Source organism: Dicentrarchus labrax, unplaced genomic scaffold, assembly GCF_905237075.1.
Source record: "Dicentrarchus labrax unplaced genomic scaffold, dlabrax2021, whole genome shotgun sequence".
Taxonomy (NCBI): domain Eukaryota; kingdom Metazoa; phylum Chordata; class Actinopteri; family Moronidae; genus Dicentrarchus; species Dicentrarchus labrax.
Window position 1 is genome coordinate 2,460,488 of NW_026136723.1, and position 21,420 is coordinate 2,481,907.

Genomic DNA, 21,420 nt, shown 5'->3' on the forward strand with positions numbered 1-21,420 from the left:
CACCGGAAATGATTGTCCGGGTTCAGAGTGGAACAAGATGGCGTCCAGTAACAACGTGTCCCTTTGTCGTGCTGAGAAAGTGTGTGTGACATCCACAGTAACGAGCCAACAAAGTACACCGGTCTTTGAAGCCAATTTTACATAGTGGAAACAGTGTTTTTGACGGAGTTTGTGTGATTGTGTGAAAATGTGTAAAGTCCAAATGCTGAGAGCGTTGGTGAAGCAGCGACTAACTGCGGCTGCTGAAGAGATATTTGGGCTGTTTGAAAGAACGATAGCAGAGTACGAGGAGGAACTTTGTCGTTCAAAAGAGGAGAACGAGCGACAACGGAAACTACTGGACGCTGTTTTCAACCCTCAACTTCGGTTACACAGAGCAGGTTGGTTCACTGTACTGCTTCTTCTCTCACTGTTCACACTCTGAGCTGGAAGTAGTATTCACAGCCTTTACTGCAGTAACAGGATGATCAGCACAATGGACTCAAAGGAAAAGTAGTGATAGTGCAGGAACAGGTTGGACTATTATATCTGATGGATCAATATTACTGCTGCATTCATGTGGATGTAGATGTTGAACTACTTTATTTAATCTACAGCAACGTGTCAGATTCTATAAGATCATCATATGTTTGTCCTGTGAGAACCACCGAGCTCTAAAAGTCAGAAATAAACAACAAATACATTTCATCATCAAACTGAGCATTTGACTGTAAGCTACAATCAAATTTCATATTATCATTCTTCACATAGATGAAGTGTGAACTGCTCCTGATGCTGTGCGTCACTGTGTGAGTGTGGAGGCAGTACGGCTGTCAGAGTTGGACAAAAGTGATTGATTATGCTTTCCAATAAACCCACATATAATTGATCTATTCGACTATCTATTGCACATATGGACGTTATATAATAATGTGCATTATGTCCAGATAAGACAAGTCAATACGAGAGATGTCATTTCTTATAGGTATGATTATTTAAACTTTAACATATAATTATATATATAAATATCTCTTGGAGGCAGAGAGTCGTCACTGTGGTGGTGGCGGAGGGATTCACAGAGATGTGGAGTTGTGAAGTGGCCCCGGCTCCTGCTGAGCTGGGGGGGGGACTGGTGAGGGGTCTCAGGACTGCTCCTTTTGTCTGTCGAAGCGACAGTAGAACTCATTCAGCTCGTTTGCTAGGCGCAACTCATTAATGGGGGGGGGTTATGTTTGTAGTTGGTTATCTGTCTGAGCCTCTTCCAGACAGAACCAGAGTCGTTGGCTGAGAACTGATGGTGAAGTTTCACAGATCAGCTTGAGTTGTTCCCCTGATATTCATGAGCTCTTCTCTAGTGAAAGAGCTCCGGGTATCACAGCTGAAAAACTGAGTTAACAAACAAAACAAGAAAAAACAAAGCGCACCAACAAACAGAGGCGACCGCATGTGGCGCCACCTTAGATGACTCATCTTAGATATATTCATAACCTGAAACAATGATGCACATTCACAATCCGAGCTGTGTGCTGTGATTGATAATAGTTATTATTAATAATAACTATGTCGTGGAAATTCTTCCCAAACGTGAGAGGTGCTAAGTCTCTGAAGAACTTTCAAGCCGGTGTGATAATCAAGTCACTTTAATTCATGCTGCATGGAGAGAAGGTCACGTCGTGGATGTTCTCTCCCGACTTCCAAAATGCTCTCCCTTATATACATTCCAGTACATCTCATTACATCACAAACAATATAACCCCCTGTGTCTTGCAAATGTTACTCCTGTAACTCCAGGTCTCTCTCATCAAATGGTCCTTCCATCTGTGCCTTCCCCCTGGCTCTTCCTATCATAAAACCTTAACCCTTTGACCAGGGGCACATCTATTTTATTACCCCCAAATCCTGTTTCTCTCCCACAACTATTTTATCTTTTGATTCACTTGAAACTAAATAATAATCCATGGAACCTGCATGCACAAAGCTTCAGTCTCTAGCCTATTTAACTGTTCAATATTTATTCAGTCAGTACAGTCCAGTACAGTAGCTTACACCTTTGGAATATTATGTTTAAATGTCACTAAAAATACCATGAGTGGAGGTTAAAGTAGTAATACCACATACCACATTCACTGCTCCAATTCCCTGCAGATCATATCGTATGTACTGTTCGACTGCAGATATTAAAATATGTTGGACTAAAAATAGTACTTTAGATTTAGCACCAATGAAGAATCTTTGGGTGATGTTCCCATATATTAGTCCGGAGCTGTCCACTCCTACATTGGTAAACAGGAACAAATCTGGCAGACTCCTTTCGACAAGCATGTTGACCCTTTACTGTTCTCCAACTTTCCCTTGCTGTGGCAGCAGACCGCACCGTTAAAGGTTAAAGAATCTTTTGCCTTGTTCAGAAGAAACACTGATCTTTTTAATCATTGCTTACTTCCCATGAAGTCTTCTGCTTATAATCCTCATGAGACCTTGTCAACAGATTTCAACTTGGTTCCAATGTGTTTCCACTGAGTGACATCTTCAGCCTGATGATGATCCCACAGTTATCCAGTCTGGATTTAACAGAAAGTGGTGGTTTTCCATAATGTCTATCTTTGTGTTTACTGTGTCCTGCAGACGTCCAGCAGCTGTCAGTGATTAAAGAAGAGGTTCCCCCTGAGCAGCAGCAGGAATGGAGACCCAGTCTGGACCAGGAGGACCCAGAGCCCCCACACATTAAAGAGGAACAGGAGGAAGTCAGGACCAGTCAGGAGGAAGTCAGGACCAGTCGGAAGGAAGTCAGGACCAGTCAGGAGGAAGTCAGGACCAGTCAGGAGGGAGAGCAACTTCAAGAGTTTACATTCACTTCTGTCCCTGTGAAGAGTGAAGATGATGATGATGAAGAGAAACCTCAGTCCTCACAGCTTCCTCAAAGACTAACTGAACAGATGGAAACAGATGATGGAGAGGACTGTGGAGGACCGGAACCAGCCAGAAACTCAGATCCAGATGAACATTCACAACCTGATACGGATGGTAAGACTAAAGACTCTTTTGAATCTGAGACTGATGATAGTGACAATGATTTTAAAGACACCAGGGAACCTCAGTCAGGTGATGTTACCAATGTAAAGCCTTTGAGCTGTTCAGTTTGTAAGAAATGTTTTTTCATGGAGACAAAGTTTACGTAGACACATGAAAATTCACACAGGTGAGAAACTGTTTAGCTGCTCCGGTATGTAGTAAAAGCTTCAGTCCAAAGAGTCATCTGCAGAGACATATGAGAAGTCATACTGGTGAGAAACCATTCAGCTTCTCAGTGTGTCATAAAAGCTGTCAAATCAATTCTGTTTGAGTTTCATTCCATTACAGATTAACACTGCGTGGAATTCTTAAAAGTTAACACTGGAGGGTACGATAACTCTGATAAGTGTTGATATTACACATTACTGGGTTGATAATTTACTCTCTTGCAATGAAAAACAAGCTCATATAGAGTAAAATTCTAACGCTGTATAGTGTGAATGAAATTTGACACCATTTCTGAAAGGAAATCTTAGCAGTGTTCATTTTACACCTAATTTACTCTTTTTTTAGTTTCAACCTACACGCAAATGCACCATTAAGTGAGTAAAAATTTAAGTTTAATCAAACTAATGCATTTAAGAACTTTATTAGCAGCTCTCAACTGTGTCAAAATATCACCTCATCAAAACATCTCATGTAGAATACAAACCTACATTCAAAACACTGACCTTAAGCCCGCATAAAATGACAATATGGAACAACATACAAAGAGGAAAGTGTTGTTCTATACTTCTATTCTTCTACTGCTCAAATGAACATCAGTGTCAACCTCCTGGTCAATATACTCGGTGTGTTTGGTGTTTAAATGTTTCCTAAAACCAGAAAACGTACCAAACACACATCCACATCCAGTCTGGGCACATTTAAGCCTGAGATTTTTTCCAGGTAAGTCACCTAATCGTAAATGGCTAACAAGCGTATTTGAACTAGTTAACTGAGCCTGACAAACAAAACACTGCATGACAGAGGAGAAACTTCAAGCACTAATAAAGCAACCTTGCCCTAACTTCAGAGACACGAGGACTTTCCTTGACCTTGCCAACATCAATGTTGTGCACTGTGGTTTGGATGAACGTGTACATGTTGTGAAGCATGCTGTTGTAAGATTTGCCAAATACAAAATGAGCCTTAAACAGTTCATCAAAGGCACCAAGAGAAGAGGTTGACCTGCAAGGTATGGCATTCTTGAACTGGTGGATTACATTCTTCTTAACTCCAACAGCCGGGAGATAGAGTTGAGCTCTGGAGGTGATGGCATCGAGATGCTCTTGAATGTTTGTTCCAGTCTGCCAAGACAAACACATGAAGATATGATTACAATTGGACAGTTGTAAAACATAAAACCAAAAACCGAAAAACGACATAATAACACTTTAAGTTAGACATATTGACAACCAACTAGTTGCTTATTAGAATACATGTTAGCAGCATATTGACTGTCAGTACTTGTTATAAAGCACTTTATTAATGCCTTATTGTGCATGACCGTATTCTACAACTATTAGGCAATTATATAAGATTTGTCCCTCAATAACCTCCAAAAATACAAACCTTCTTGAAGACCACAAGATGCTTCTCTGCTTGGGATGCCGAAACCTTTCCTGGTCTCTTCCAATCTTGAGCAGAGGGTGGAATCAGGTAGCACCAATAAAACAGACGAAAGGTCACTGTCCCAACCTGTAACAACAATCTTGTGTTCAATCTCAACACACTTCAGTTATGCGGGCTGTCAAGAAAATTCAGTGGCTCTGCAATGGCAACAGCATTTAAACAATCAGCTTACCAAAGTCAACATCAACTTCAGTTGGACAATTTAAATTATCTGACAGGCAAGTTAACGGGTGATAGTTAATGGAGTATTACTACAACGCCTGTATACCATCTTATAAAAACTATTGAACTGTCATAATATTTTCAAAATAATGATAATTACCAAGCCTTTGATGTCTTTAAAACGTGGAAAGTCTGACGGTATGTTGCTCGACTGCTGGGGGTCAAGGACCATGTTGCAGCGATACACAAACGTCAGTTTCAGTCTTTTCTTGACCGTGTCTGAATGTTTCGGACACTCGTCTGACAGTTGGTCCTCCAGACATGTCTTCACCAGATGATTCTTTGGCTGATTCTACATAAAATGGTAAATTACAGTATTAGAAATACTGATATCAAAAACAGTTTTAGAAACTTGGCCAACTTTTAAAGAGGTACTCTACCCAAAAGTATAAACTTAATTACTGACTGTACTGTGATGAAACACATCAGTGCTGCTGTTAATATTGACATTTTCTTCACAATTTATGATTATTACTATTATTTTGTGCGTTAAAATTGGCTGTAGTTAGACTTCAAGAAAAAATATTGTATAATTTTTCTGAGAAACATTATGTGCAACAAATGCAATAACTGATCTTGCGACTGTTTTGTTCCATACATTTATCCAGTATTACCTCTAAACGACGATTGCTTGTCTTTAGCGGTGCCTCTCTGAATACTTTCAATCCTACAGGCCAAGTACCCAGTTCCACTCTCACTATCATAGTAGTGCTGCTTGGATTTTTTGGGGATTTCTTTCACTTGTCTGGGTGGGGATGTACTGCAAGGAGAAAGGAGTTTGCAGTTATATTCACTGGATTTAATTTCAATTTCAAATTCATCTCTAAGCTAGATTCAGAACACAAGCACTGTTAACAAATTACCCATTATTTTCTGTCATGTCAGCTGCCAGTATGTTCACCATTTTTCGTCTGGTTTCATCCATCAAGGATTTGGTTGGGTTGTATTAATTTATTACACGTTCCCCACCAGGTTTGTTGGTAAGAACGGATTCCATCAACTTGAAACACAATACAATTAATGGATTTTAATATCTTTGATGTGCACTTAATTATGATAAAATAAAACATTTTCAGGGGCTAAAAGAAACAAAACTTAACAAACTTAGACATAATCATGAGATCAACAATGTCTTCAAACAACGTAAATGTTATAAGAACTTATTTATAAGAACTTACTTGCTTAGCTTCTGCATCCAACCTCTGGCGTTTTCTGGAGGGAAATCAGAAATGATGTCTGTGTCGTTAGAGTCCAAGGAATTGAAGGATGATGGTTAGGATTGCTCAGGAGAGGCTACCGTGGAGACAGATTCTAATCATGAATTGAGAAATCGAAATAAGAACACATTATATAGAGTTTGCTGATAACCCTAACCTGTCACTTATAATTAACATCATAACATAATAGAAATTTAACAGAAACAATCCTGAGCTATATTGGATGGTTAACACCCCCGTTGAGGGATCTGTTACTACATCCTCAAAAACATCTTCATCCAACTCAGTCACTGAACTGTCGACAACTTTCAATCTTCTGTTACAGCTGGGACACCAGTCTTTGCAAATGCTAAGAAACAGGCACAAAAGCTTGTGTAAACAGGAACATAATTGCTTATCTAATGATAACATTTCACTACTCACTTAATATTCACTGAATCTGGATTAGGGTTGCAAAATCCGGGAATTTCAAATTTGGAAACTTTCCATGGGAATTAATGGGAATAAACTGGATATTTTTAATATTGCTTGTTATAATACTGTTAGTCTATAACAGGGAACTTACATGTAGTTGAAAAGAAACATCTTGCAGGATAATCTTGCTTAAAACAACCTGATTTAATGCAACTTGAATGTCCTCCCTATATTTGTCAATGACATGCACACACGCAGTAATCAGCATAGGCTACTACATACGTTTTTTTCTTTTTTCAGGGGGGTTAATACATAACCCATTGTTATTAACCTATTTGGGTTAATTGTATTTTACACATATAACCATAACCATAGCCATAGTAAATCAAAGGCAGCATGCTAGCTACCATCATATGTTAAGCTAAAGGTCAATGGTTTGGGTTACTACTTATGGTGCTATCCATTTGTCTCATAAATCCCCCGCCCAAATTGCTCTGACGAGAACCTGACGTAATTGCCTGGATTGTACCACTTTTAGCGTTACATTTGTCTTTGGGCATTACGAGTCGGAAAGAACATGGACGCCACCAGAATGTTTCCAAAATTCCCCAGTTTATCTTTCCATGGAAAGTTTCTGGAAATTTACGGGAAAATGTCCACCTCTTTGCAACCCTAATCTGGATTACCTTTTACAGTAGGGCTCAAACAAACACTTAATGTGAATTTAAAATGTTTATGTTTTTGTACCAACTATACTTTAAGCAATGCATCCAAAGTTATGGATGTGGTTAGAAAGGGGAACACAAAACACATAGACAATTGTAAGATATTGATCAATTCCAAAATCCAAGAACCTAAAATTTTCTATGATTTTATAATAATATTCTAGTATTTTAAACAACTACATTCGGTTACTATTAGCACTTAAAGCTTCTTGTGCAAATCTTAATTCCACAATGTCAATTTCTTACCTGCAATAAAAAAATTCTTTCAGATTTGGCTCTGTTATTCTAACAAATTTTTGGCCAACACCAAGTTTTGCTTTAAGCAGCATGCTCCCTGCAGAGAGTATCAGCACAGTTAAGGTTAAAGTTCATGTGCTCATTATTACAATAAACAAAAACTATATGCCCTTTATTCCCTCAAATTTGAGAATATACATAACATACATAGGAATATCATTTCAACTGAACAGCCCAGAAGCAAGGCCACCTTTTATGAGGTGAATCCCGTTCACTTTGAGTATAGTAAAAAGTAATGTTTCAAGCCACCAAGCTGCTGAAAAATAATCAGCTACTTTGCAGAAGTAACCAGTAAGATTTAATTTAACTTAATCATATAATTTTCCTGAAGGTGCCAAACCGTCATAGGGATTTACTTTATATTACTGTAGTAACGTTACTTAATTCTACCATTACAACACAAAGACAACACTGCCAACCCCCCAAAAGCCACCAGGTGCGGACGCGCCGCATTATGTCTGCTATTCAATGTTTCAATACCCACCAGCAGCCGTGGTTCGGGAAATGTCACAGAAGCGAGCCTCCAGTGTTCTATATCTGACCGACACTTCGAGCAGCCCACGTCAATTTACACAGAGAACCTCCAGCGGGTGGAAGCCAGACACAACCGGTAGTAAAAACAGAAAAAAGTGAAACGAATTAATTACATATATTTTCACCAACACTGTACGGTATCTTACTCCAGCTGTTGTTGTACTAACTCTGAAAGAGTCAATGTACTTTGGCACTGCATATTTAAAACTGTGGAATTTACTGTGTACATGAACTGTGAACTGCTCCTGATGCTGTGCATCACTTTGCGAGTGTGGAGGCAGTACGGCTGTCAGAATTGGACAAAAATTACTGTTGATTATGCTTTCCAATTAACCCACATATAATTGATCTATTCGACTATCTATTGCACATATGGACGTTATATAATAATGTGCATTATGTCCTGATAGGGAAAGTCAATACGAGAGACGTAATGTCTTAAAGGTATTATTATTTTAACTTATATCTTGAAGGCAGAGAGTCATCACTGTGGTGGAGGAGGAGGGATTCACAGAGATGTGGAGTTGTGAAGTGGCCCTGGCTCCTGCTGAGCTGGGGGGGAACTGGTGAGGGGGTGCAGGTGAGGGGTGTCAGGACTGCTCCTTTTGTCTGTCAAAACGACAGTAAGACTCATTCAGCTCGTTTGCTAGACGCAATTCATTGGTGGGGGAGGGGTTAGGTTAGGGTTGTAGTTGGTTATCTCTCTGAGCCCCTTACAGACAGAACCAGAGTTGTTGGCTGAGAACTGACATGGAAGTTTCTCAGAGTACTGTCGTTTAGCTTCTCTCACCGCCTTGCTTAACTTGTACTTTGCCTCCATAAACCTGTCCCTGTCCCCACTCCTGAATGCTTGCTCCTTCTGTAACTGTCTTTGGCTGTGAACCTGGGTTTGTCATTGTTATAACTCACTGTGGTGCGAGATGGTACACAGCAGTCCTCACAGAAGCTGACGTATGACGTCACAGCCTCTGGTCCAGACTGTTGGTAGCAGTCCTGAACACATCCCAGTCAGTAGAGCCCAAACATGCCTGAAGACCCTCTGCAGCTTCACTGGTCCACTATTGTGATGTCCTCACAACAGGTTTACAGAGCTTTAATTTCTGCCTGTATGAAGGAATCAGGTGGACCATGACTGTTCAGAGAGGCCAAGTGCGGGGGACGACGTGATAAGCTCCGCTGACTGTAGTGTAACAGTGATCCAGTGTGTTCTTCTCTCTGGTCAGGCATTTAATAAACTGTCTGTATTTGGGGAGTTCGTGGCTGAGGTTTCCTTTGTTAAAGTCACCAAGGACAATAACTAAAGAGTTCGGGTTAGTCCGCTCCACACTCAGTATGTGGTTGGCGAGCGTGCGCTGTGCCTCCTGCAAGGTGGCCTGCGGTGGAATGTAAACACTTACCAGAATGTATGAAACAAATTGACAGGGGGAGTGAAAAGGTTTACAGTTTATGAGGAAATATTCCAGATTAGAAGAGTAGTGCTGTTGGCTCACTGTCACATCATTGTACCAGCTACTGTTGGTGCACGAACAGATTCCTTCACCCTTTGTTTTACTGGAGAGTTCTGTATCACGATCTGCTCTGAAGAGTTGGAAGCCTGCCAGCTGCAGTGCAGTCCGGTATCGATCCACAGAGTCCGGTATCGATCCACAGAGTCCGGTATCGATCCACAGAGTCCGGTATCGATCCACAGAGTCCGGTATCGATCCACACAGCCACGTCTCCATGAAGCATGAAAGAGAGGATGAAGAAAAGTCTCTGTTTTTCCCCAGAAGTAACTGAAGTTGGTCCATTTTATTACACATTGAACGCATGTTGGAAAGGAATATCCCTGGTAACGGTGTGTGATGTCCGTGCTGGCAGAGGCGCCCAAGCGCACCGGCACGTTTTCTTCTCCTCCTGCGTTTCACTGGTCGGTGCACCTTTGACCACGATGTCCAATATTTCAGCTGAAGAAAGAAGAAAACTGGTCAGACAGATCAGCTTGAGTTGTTCCACTGATATTCATGAGCTCGTCTCTAGTGAAAGAGCTCCAGGTATCACAACCAAAAAACTGAGTTAACAAAGAAAACAAACAAGAGACAAACAAAGCGCACCAACAAACCGAAGTGACTGTACGTGGTGCCATCTTAGATGACTCATCTTGAATATCTTCATAACAAGAAACGATAAAGCACATTCACGATCCGAGCTGTGTGCTGTGATTGATAATGGGTTATTATTAATAATAACTATTTTATCTTTTGATTCACTTGAAACGAAATAATAATCTGTGGAACCTGCATGCACGAAGCTTCAGTCTCTAGCCTATCTAATTGTTCAATATTTATTCAGTCAGTACAGTCCAGTACAGTAGCCTACACCTTTGGAATATTGTTGTTTCAATGTCACTAAAAATAAAAATACCCTCAGGGAAAGTTAAAGCAGTAATAGAAATGAAAACATACTGTACCACATTCACTGCTCCAATTCCCTGCAGATAATATCGTATGTACTGTTCGAACGGAGATATTTAAATATGTTGGACTAAAAATAGTACTTTAGATATAATTTATGATCTTGGCTTTAAAGTAAATTAATAACTCTTTAATTGCATTGACTGTATCTACTAACTAGTGTTATTGTGACTACCCATTCAATTCAAATGTTTCAACAATAATAAAAAAAGAAAAATATTTTTCTTCATGCGTAGTGAACCAATGAAGAATATTTGGGTGATGTTCCCATTTATTTGTCCGGAGTAGTCCACTCCTACATCGATAAACGGGAACAAATCTGGCAGAATCCTTTCGACCGGCATGTTGACCCTTTACTTGACCAACTTTCCCTTGCTGTGGCATCAGACCGCACCGTTAAAGGTTAAAGAATCTTCTGCCTTGCTCATAAGAAATTCTGATCCTTTTAATCGTTGCTTACTTTCCAGGAAAGTCTGCTGATAATCCTTGTGAGACCTTTTCAACAGATTTCAACTTGGTTCCAATGTGTTTCCACTGAGTGACATCTTCAGCCTGATGATGATCCCACAGTTATCCAGTCTGGATTTTAACAGAAAATGGTGGTTTTCCATAATGTCTGTTTACTGTGTCCTGCAGACGTCCAGCAGCTATCGGTGTGTAAAGAAGAGGGTCCCCCTGAGCAGCAGCAGGAGTGGAGACCCAGTCTGGACCAGGAGGACCCAGAGCCCCCACACATTAAAGAGGAACAGGAGGAAGTCGGGACCAGTCGGAAGGAAGTCAGGACCGGTCGGAAGGAAGTCAGGACCAGTCGGAAGGAAGTCAGCACCAGTCAGGAGGGAGAGCAACTTCAAGAGTTTACATTCACTTATGTCCCTGTGAAGAGTGAAGATGATGATGATGAAGAGAAACCTCAGTCCTCACAGCTTACTCAAAGGCTAACTGAACAGATGGAAACAGATGATGGAGAGGACTGTGGAGGACCAGAACCAGCCAGAAACTCAGATCCAGATGAACATTCACAACCTGATACGGATGGTAAGACTGAAGAGTCTTCTGAATCTGAGACTGATCATCGCAACAATGATTTTAAAGACACCAGGGAACCTCAGTCAGGTGATGTTACCAATATAAAGCCTTTCAGCTGTTCAGTTTGTAAGAAATGTTTTTCATGGAGCAGATATTTACGTATACACATGAAAATTCACACAGGTGAGAAACCGTTTAGCTGCTTAGTGTGTCATAAACGCTATGGACGAAAGAGTAGTCTGCAGTTGCACATGAGAACTCACACAGGAGTTAAACCATTCAGCTGCTCGGTGTGTGATAAAAGCTTCAGTCAAAAGTGTCATCTGCAGGGTCACATGAGTACTCATACAGGTATGAAACCTTTCAGCTGCTCAGTGTGTGATAAAAGCTTTGGATATAAGCATTGTCTGCAGGATCACATGAAAACTCACACAGGTGAGAAACCATTCAGCTGCACAGTGTGTGCTAAAAGCTTTGGACATAAGTCTAATCTGCAGTTGCACATGAGAACTCACACAGGTGAGAAACCGTTCAGCTGCTCAGTGTGTGATAAAAGCTTCAGTCTAAAGAGTCATCTGCAGGGTCACATGAAGACTCATACAGGTGAGAAACCGTTCAGCTGCTCAGTGTGTGATAAAAGCTTCAGTCGAAAGAGTCGTCTGCAGGGTCACATGAAGACTCATACAGGTGAGAAACCGTTCAGCTGCTCAGTGTGTGATAAAAGCTTCAGTCTAAAGAGTCATGTGCAGGGTCACATGAAGACTCATACAGGTGAGAAACCATTCAGCTGCTCATTGTGTGATAAAAGCTTTGGATATAAGCATGCTCTGCAGTTACACATGAGAACTCACACGGGTGAGAAACCATTCAGCTGCTCAGTGTGTGATAAAAGGTTCATTCAAAAGGGTCCGCTGCATATACATATGAAAAGTCATACTGGTGAGAAACCATTCAGCTGCTCACTGTGCGATAAAAGCTTTGGATATAAGCATAGTCTGCAGTTACACATGATAACTCACACAGGTGATAAACCATTCAGCTGCTCAGTGTGTGATAAAAGCTTTGGATATAAGAGTAATCTGCATTTGCACATGAGAAGTCATACAGATAAGAAACCTTTCAGCTGCTCAGTATGCCAACAAAACTTCATTAAAAAGAGTACTCTAGCGGACCACATGACAACTCACACATCCAGCTCAGTCTGCAGTTAAAGCTTCTGAATTAAAAGTACTATGCAGAGACACATGAGAACTGACTGAGATGATGAGAGCTGTGGCTCAAACAGAGCGGGTAGTCCCCAAATCGGAAGGTTGTCGGTTCGATCCCCGGCTGCTCCTGCCATGTGTCAAATATCCTTGAGCAAGATACTGAACCCCAAATTGCTCCTGATGCACAGCATCTCTGTGTAAATGTGTTTGAATGAGTTACTTTCTGTTTGATAGACTTTGCCATCACGGTGCATGTAGTGTAAAGGCGCTTTGAGTGGTCGGAAGACTAGAAAGGCGCTATACAAGTATCGGTCCATTTCCCATTTGCAAAGGGAACAGGCCCGCTAGATAACAGACCTGTGATACAGATAACTCTGTTGGGGGGGGGGGTCCCGGAATGCGGCCAGGGTGTGTCATAAAGGCAATAAACGGCCAAACAACAGCCTTTCATTGGTCAAGATCCCTCTGAAACCAGACTTGTCATCACAGCTATTTAAGCCAGAGAGATGATCTCTCTCTCTCTCTCTCTCCCTCTCTCTTCGCCTTTTTTCCTCATCTACCTTCGCTCCTGCTCACACACCGACCCTGGGTGATAAATTTTGACCTTGGTGCGGCCTGATGCACGACGACGCATGACAAAAAATTATAGCACGGCACAAAAGCCTGTTTTTCCTGCGATACCTGCACCAGTGGACATCGCACTGCAGAGACAGTTTTGGACTTCAGAACCACAATTCTGATCAGCATGGCTCACAGGACTGTCAACTGCAACTCTTTTTCATCTCCATTGGACTGTTGGTAACGTACTTGGCATAGACACATAACTTAACAGAGTTCATGGCTAAACAAGGACTGTTTAATCATTGTTAATGTTGCTGATGTGTTTAATTCAGGTTACTGTGGTATTGTGATGTTGATTTGATTAACTGAGGTCACTGTAGTAACCGTAGTCTTTGAGACAGTGCTAAGGTGATGTTAGTTTAATGCTTCACACAGATATCGTCTTTGCATACACTAACTAGATTTTTACGGCACCATTAATCTAAAAATCACCCACACACATATTCGGTCTAAGTACATACATGTAGAGAGGGATTCAAAACCTCCCACTTCTTCATTCTCTGTGTCTCTCACCAGCACGTGTTTCACACCCTGAAACATCTGGTCAGAGGACATTTCATGACCCCCTGCACACGCACACACACACACTCACTCACTCACTCACTCACTCACTCACTCTCTCTCTCTCTTCTTTTCCCCTTTAAGTTAGATTGTATATTGTGTATTTTTCCTCAGTTGGTTTTATTATATCTGGTTAATAAATGTTTGTGTTTACATATGCTGGCCTATTTAATTTCATACGAGTGATACCAACCTCTTCTATGTAGTACTCCAAAGCTCCCACTCTAGCTATTATTAATGATTTTGGTTGCAATTATTAATTTAATTATTAATCTGATTTCTGAATTAATAGTTTAGAGTCATTTTTATGAAACTGATCAATCGATTATTGGTTATGATTCCCTTATTTAAGGGTGGTGCCCCGAGGAACATTAATATTAAAGTCATTTTCTATTATCTTTTGATAATTATAATTTTTGATAACCATTAATTGATTAAACCAATACAGTTAGACCACTCTAACACCCTACGTCGTAGAGCCCGACAACAATGTGACAATGGAAAACAACTTTCCCCTGCCTGGCTTACGGGATCACTGGCCAACAACTCAGCAAGAGTTTACCCATTTCTCCAGGAACCACTACACCACTGAACATAGTGGGCATACATAGCTGTGCACAGTTTAACTGTGTTCATTAAGTACTGGACTGCTTAACTTTTGTAAATGTAATGTATTGATCTAGTTTTATTGTTGTGATTTTGTTCTGGTTTATGTTAGGTTACTGTGTTACTCATGTTCTACACTGCTATGGTGATCTTAGTTAAATCTTGTGTTCCACACAGAAACAGTCTTTGTATAACTAACTCTTTTTAACTTGCCACTGTTCATATAAGATCACCGCGGCCTTTAACACAACCACACACAGCAGAGAGAACCTTTAAAACTGCTTTTTTAAAGAAGGGTTTGTGATTCATCTGACGTCTGAAAATACACCCAAAGTCTGTGGTTATTGAATACTGTGTGCAATCTGTTGGGGTTTTATTGATGACCCCACGGTGGAGATATTGTAGGTAGAATTTTATGAAATGTTACACATACTTGCGATGTGGTTGTATGTACAGAATTCCCAAATTTGTTTGCCTGTCAAGTACAACTGGCTACACCTTCTAAAGTAACAATTACAGGCAACCAATAACTGTATTTTATATTAATCAAATAAATAGTATGCAGCACTTGCATCTGTGCTTTATTTGTCCTGTCCCCTGAAACTCAGAATTATTGTGGAACTATTGTTAGTGGAATTGTATGAAGTTCAGTTTGGGTTTATGGACAACATTCTCAAATTTGGTTGCAGTTCAATTCAGCATTAAAATATGATTGTTATATGTTAAGTGCATCATGACACACCTTCAAAAGGAAGATAGCCAATTACAGACAAGCAATAAGTGACCTACAAGTCTTGTTCTCCTTAATCTAAATATTTTATGTATGAATTTTGGTTAAGATTAGATAAAATATCCAAACTGGTGTAATGTTTTTAGGGCATGAATGGGTGTGGCCCATATTGGTAAAATTGGCATCATCGAAAGAACCCACTGTACAAAAATGTTTCTTCTACTCCAAACAGTTATTAGATAAAAAATATAGTTTTATTGTGAAAGAATAACATAAATCAGGTTAAAGTCGAACTGGAATGATCTTCTGTATAACAGATGTTAAGGCTGTAGGTTCAGTGTCCTCAACCTGGGTACTGTGAGCTTCTCCGCAGAGGAGGAGGACGTGGGGAGACATCACGCTGCAATATTCTGAATTTAGATTGCAGTTCTCTTTTTAAACACTAGCTGTCAGTGTTACACATTTAATACACCTCTAACCCTGCAAAGAGCTCAGTGACCAAAGACCAGCCTCATGGGACTGATGATAAATGACCCCCCAGTTAAGATTCTGTTTGTCATTATAAGGAGAAACTGGTTAAAAAAAGCCGAGACCCCCCTCCGCAGAGGTCAGAGCCCCCTGTTGGCTGTTTCTGTGCAAAACTAACTGAAACTTCAGAAAGGTTCAAGTCTCCCTTGCTTGTCTGTTTAATCGTGTTATGCCCATAATGCCTCATATGCGTTGGTCTTGATGTTGGGAAGACACTTCAGTACCTCATTATAAAGCTGTTTGTCACAAATTTTAATTTCACATTTAATTTTAACTTCATCAAAAACATTGCAGCTTCTGTCATTTGCAAATTGCAATTAGACATATTTCCATCAATTGTGCAGCCCTAAAAACGCTGCAACATGAATCAATATTTGTTAGAAAAGCTGCTGTGAACTATTATATACTATTTTATTATTATATAACCCTGAACATGAGCAGTAGAGTTAATCTCTACAACAGCACAGCTCATCAAACCTTCATTTCATCAAAGGTAATCGGAAAACGATGCTCCCTGCTCGCTCGGTGTAGTGTGTGATGGGCTCTCTCCACCTCTATCGCACTGGAGAGTCCTAGGATCTCCGATAGCCTTTTCTCCATAAAGTCCACAGCGAAAGCCCCCTGGACTCCATGTGGGAATCCCACAATTCTGAAGTTTTTACGGCGCTGTCTGTTCTCATAATCTTCTAGTTTGTCTGTCAGCTCCATCACTTCATTTAGATGTTTCTTTTCCAGCTCTGCGAGCCCTTGGCGTAGGTCCACAGCGGCGGACTTGTAGTCGGTGCACTCTGCCTCCAGTGCGATGATTTTCGTGTTGGTCTAGTGTATGGCCTCATATATTTTCCAGTGCAGCATCAACTTGGTGTAATATAAATTGGTCCATTTTATTGCACAGTGAACACATGTTGGAAAGGAATACCCCAGTTAATGGTGTGCGATGTCCGTGCTGGCGGAGACGAACAAGCGCACCGGCACGTTTTCCTCTCCTCCTGCATTTCATTGCACGAGCGCACCTTTGACCACGATGTCCAATATTTCAACTGAAGAAAGATGAAAACTGGGAAACAGATCAGCCTGAGTTGTTCCCCTGATATTCATGAGCTCTTCTATAGTGAAAGAGCTCCGGGTATCACAGCCGAAAAACTGAGTTAACTAACAAAACAAGCAATAACAAAGCACACCAAAAAACCGAGGCGACCATACATGGCGCCATCTTAGATGACTCATCTTGGATATCTTCATAACATGAAACGATAAAGCACATTCACGATCCGAGCTGTGTGCTGTGATTGATAATAGTTATTATTAATAATAACTATGTCGTGGAAATTCTTCCCAAACGTGAGAGGTGCTAAGTCTCTGAAGAACTTTCAAGCGGTGTGATAATCAAGTCACTTTAATTCATGCTGCATGGAGAGAAGGTCACGTCGTGGATGTTCTCTCCCGACTTCCAAAATGCTCTCCCTTATATACATTCCAGTACATCTCATTACATCACAAACAATAAAACCCCCTGTGTCTTGCAAATGTTACTCCTGTAACTCCAGGTCTCTCTCACCAAATGGTCCTTCCATCTGTGCCTTCCCCCTGGCTCTTCCTATCATAAAACTCAACCCTTTGACCAGGGGCACATCTATTTTATTACCCCCAAATCCTGTTTCTCTCCCACAACTATTTTATCTTTTGATTCACTTGAAACTAAATAATAATCCATGGAATCTGCGGGCACAAAGCTTCAGTCTCTAGCCTATTTAACTGTTCAATATTTATTCAGTCAGTACAGTCCAGTACAGTAGCTTACACCTTTGGAATATTATGTTTAAATGTCACTAAAAATACCATGAGGGGAGGTTAAAGTAGTAATACCACATACCACATTCACTGCTCCAATTCCCTGCAGATCATATCGTATGTACTGTTCGACTGCAGATATTAAAATATGTTGGACTAAAAATAGTACTTTAGATTTAGCACCAATGAAGAATCTTTGGGTGATGTTCCCATATATTAGTCCGGAGTTGTCCACTCCTACATTGGTAAACAGGAACAAATCTGGCAGACTCCTTTCGACAAGCATGTTGACCCTTTACTGTTCTCCAACTTTCCCTTGCTGTGGCAGCAGACCGCACCGTTAAAGGTTAAAGAATCTTCTGCCTTGTTCAGAAGAAACACTGATCTTTTTAATCATTGCTTACTTCCCATGAAGTCTTCTGCTTATAATCCTCACGAGACCCTGTCAACAGATTTCAACTTGTTTCCAATGTGTTACCACTGAGTGACATCTTCAGCCTGATGATGATCCCACAGTTATCCAGTCTGGATTTAACAGAAAGTGGTGGTTTTCCATAATGTCTATCTTTGTGTTTACTGTGTCCTGCAGACGTCCAGCAGCTGTCAGTGATTAAAGAAGAGGTTCCCCCTGAGCAGCAGCAGGAGTGGAGACCCAGTCTGGACCAGGAGGACCCAGAGCCCCCACACATTAAAGAGGAACAGGAGGAAGTCAGGACCAGTCAGGAGGAAGTCAGGACCAGTCGGAAGGAAGTCAGGACCAGTCGGAAGGAAGTCAGGACCAGTCAGGAGGGAGAGCAACTTCAAGAGTTTACATTCACTTATGTCCCTGTGAAGAGTGAAGATGATGATGATGAAGAGAAACCTCAGTCCTCACAGCTTACTCAAAGGCTAACTGAACAGATGGAAACAGATGATGGAGAGGACTGTGGAGGACCAGAACCAGCCAGAAACTCAGATCCAGATGAACATTCACAACCTGATACGGATGGTAAGACTGAAGAGTCTTCTGAATCTGAGACTGATCATCGCAACAATGATTTTAAAGACACCAGGGAACCTCAGTCAGGTGATGTTACCAATATAAAGCCTTTCAGCTGTTCAGTTTGTAAGAAATGTTTTTCATGGAGCAGATATTTACGTATACACATGAAAATTCACACAGGTGAGAAACCGTTTAGCTGCTTAGTGTGTCATAAACGCTATGGACGAAAGAGTAGTCTGCAGTTGCACATGAGAACTCACACAGGAGTTAAACCATTCAGCTGCTCGGTGTGTGATAAAAGCTTCAGTCAAAAGTGTCATCTGCAGGGTCACATGAGTACTCATACAGGAGTGAAACCTTTCAGCTGCTCAGTGTGTGATAAAAGCTTTGGATATAAGCATTGTCTGCAGGATCACATGAAAACTCACACAGGTGAGAAACCATTCAGCTGCACAGTGTGTGCTAAAAGCTTTGGACATAAGTCTAATCTGCAGTTGCACATGAGAACTCACACAGGTGAGAAACCGTTCAGCTGCTCAGTGTGTGATAAAAGCTTCAGTCTAAAGAGTCATCTGCAGGGTCACATGAAGACTCATACAGGTGAGAAACCGTTCAGCTGCTCAGTGTGTGATAAAAGCTTCAGTCGAAAGAGTCGTCTGCAGGGTCACATGAAGACTCATACAGGTGAGAAACCGTTCAGCTGCTCAGTGTGTGATAAAAGCTTCAGTCTAAAGAGTCATGTGCAGGGTCACATGAAGACTCATACAGGTATAAAACCTTTCAGCTGCCCTTTGTGTGATAAAAGCTTTGGATATAAGCATGCTCTGCAGTTACACATGAGAACTCACACGGGTGAGAAACCATTCAGCTGCTCAGTGTGTGATAAAAGGTTCATTCAAAAGGGTCATCTGCATATACATATGAAAAGTCATACTGGTGAGAAACCATTCAGCTGCTCACTGTGCGATAAAAGCTTTGGATATAAGCATAGTCTGCAGTTACACATGATAACTCACACAGGTGAGAAACCATTCAGCTGCTCAGTGTGTGATAAAAGCTTTGGATATAAGAGTAATCTGCATTTGCACATGAGAAGTCATACAGATAAGAAACCTTTCAGCTGCTCAGTATGCCAACAAAACTTCATTAAAAAGAGTACTCTAGCGGACCACATGACAACTCACACATCCAGCTCAGTCTGCAGTTAAAGCTTCTGAATTAAAAGTACTATGCAGAGACACATGAGAACTGACTGAGATGATGAGAGCTGTGGCTCAAGCAGAGCGGGTAGTCCCCAAATCGGAAGGTTGTCGGTTCGATCCCCGGCTGCTCCTGCCATGTGTCAAAGTATCCTTGAGCAAGATACTGAACCCCAAATTGCTCCTGATGCACAGCATCTCTGTGTAAATGTGTTTGAATGAGTTACTTTCTGTTTGATAGACTTTGCCATCACGGTGCATGTAGTGTAAAGGCGCTTTGAGTGGTCGGAAGACTAGAAAGGCGCTATACAAGTATCGGTCCATTTCCCATTTGCAAAGGGAACAGGCCCGCTAGATAACAGACCTGTGATACAGATAACTCTGTTGGGGGGGGTCCCGGAATGCGGCCAGGGTGTGTCATAAAGGCAATAAACGGCCAAACAACAGCCTTTCATTGGTCAAGATCCCTCTGAAACCAGACCTGTCATCACAGCTATTTAAGCCAGAGAGATGATCTCTCTCTCTCTCTCTCTCTCTCTCTCTCTCTCTTCGCCTTTTTTCCTCATCTACCTTCGCTCCTGCTCACACACCGACCCTGGGTGATAAATTTTGACCTTGGTGCGGCCTGATGCACGACGACGCACAACAAAAAATTATAGCACGGCACAAAAGCCTGTTTTTCCTGCGATACCTGCACCAGTGGACATCGCACTGCAGAGACAGTTTTGGACTTCAGAACCACAATTCTGATCAGCATGGCTCACAGGACTGTCAACCGCAACTCTTTTTCATCTCCATTGGACTGTTGGTAACGTACTCGGCATAGACAGATAACTTAACAGAGTTCATGGCTAAACAAGGACTGTTTAATCATTGTTAATGTTGCTGATGTGTTTAATTCAGGTTACTGTGGTATTGTGATGTTGATTTGATTAACTGAGGTCACTGTAGTAACCGTAGTCTTTGAGACAGTGCTAAGGTGATGTTAGTTTAATGCTTCACACAGATATCGTCTTTGCATACACTAACTAGATTTTTACGGCACCATTAATCTAAAAATCACCCACACACATATTCGGTCTAAGTACATACATGTAGAGAGGGATTCAAAACCTCCCACTTCTTCATTCTCTGTGTCTCTCACCAGCACGTGTTTCACACCCTGAAACATCTGGTCAGAGGACATTTCATGACCCCCTGCACACGCACGCACACACACTCACTCACTCACTCACTCACTCACTCTCTCTCTCTCTTCTTTTCCCCTTTAAGTTAGATTGTATATTGTGTATTTTTCCTCAGTTGGTTTTATTATATCTGGTTAATAAATGTTTGTGTTTACATATGCTGGCCTATTTAATTTCATACGAGTGATACCAACCTCTTCTATGTAGTACTCCAAAGCTCCCACTCTAGCTATTATTAATGATTTTGGTTGCAATTATTAATTTAATTATTAATCTGATTTCTGAATTAATAGTTTAGAGTAATTTTTATGAAACTGATCAATCGATTATTGGTTATCATTCCCTTATTTAAGGGTGGTGCCCCGAGGAACATTAATATTAAAGTCATTTTCTATTATCTTTTGATAATTATAATTTTTGATAACCATTAATTGATTAAACCAATACAGTTAGA

The 21,420-nt window shown here is 41.0% G+C and overlaps 2 protein-coding genes and 2 long non-coding RNA genes across 6 annotated transcripts in view; 2 read left to right on the top strand and 2 right to left on the bottom strand.

Annotated features, from left to right (window-relative positions):
• Positions 1-12,916, top strand: part of LOC127358043 (gastrula zinc finger protein XlCGF57.1-like) — an 81,881-nt gene extending 68,965 nt beyond the window's left edge. For both annotated transcript variants that reach the window (XM_051390920.1, XM_051390921.1), the window contains one exon: positions 12,863-12,916. The gene's annotated coding sequence lies outside the window, so the exon portion shown is untranslated. The remainder of the gene's footprint in view (positions 1-12,862) is intronic.
• Positions 1-20,571, top strand: part of LOC127357977 (zinc finger protein 37-like) — a 111,488-nt gene extending 90,917 nt beyond the window's left edge. Inside the window, exons 1-4 of one of the 2 annotated variants that reach the window (XM_051390697.1) lie at positions 29-380; positions 2,605-3,003; positions 11,164-11,640; positions 18,188-20,571. In XM_051390697.1, the coding sequence (XP_051246657.1) occupies positions 188-380; positions 2,605-3,003; positions 11,164-11,640; positions 18,188-19,788 (2,670 nt within the window). In that variant the 5' untranslated portion in view covers positions 29-187 and the 3' untranslated portion in view covers positions 19,789-20,571. Of the gene's footprint in view, positions 1-28; positions 381-2,604; positions 3,004-11,163; positions 11,641-18,187 lie in introns of those variants that run through there. The other variant, XM_051390696.1, reaches the window with a different exon arrangement.
• Positions 3,194-4,686, bottom strand: LOC127358156 (uncharacterized). Its single transcript, XR_007882386.1, has 3 exons — positions 4,606-4,686; positions 4,222-4,340; positions 3,194-3,235 (listed from the first exon to the last, which is right to left on the bottom strand). It is a non-coding gene; the product is annotated as an uncharacterized LOC127358156 (long non-coding RNA).
• On the bottom strand, positions 5,100-8,135 carry LOC127358145 (uncharacterized). Its single transcript, XR_007882375.1, has 5 exons — positions 8,025-8,135; positions 6,066-6,198; positions 5,751-5,887; positions 5,502-5,647; positions 5,100-5,179 (listed from the first exon to the last, which is right to left on the bottom strand). It is a non-coding gene; the product is annotated as an uncharacterized LOC127358145 (long non-coding RNA).
• Positions 20,572-21,420: the final 849 nt, after the last annotated feature.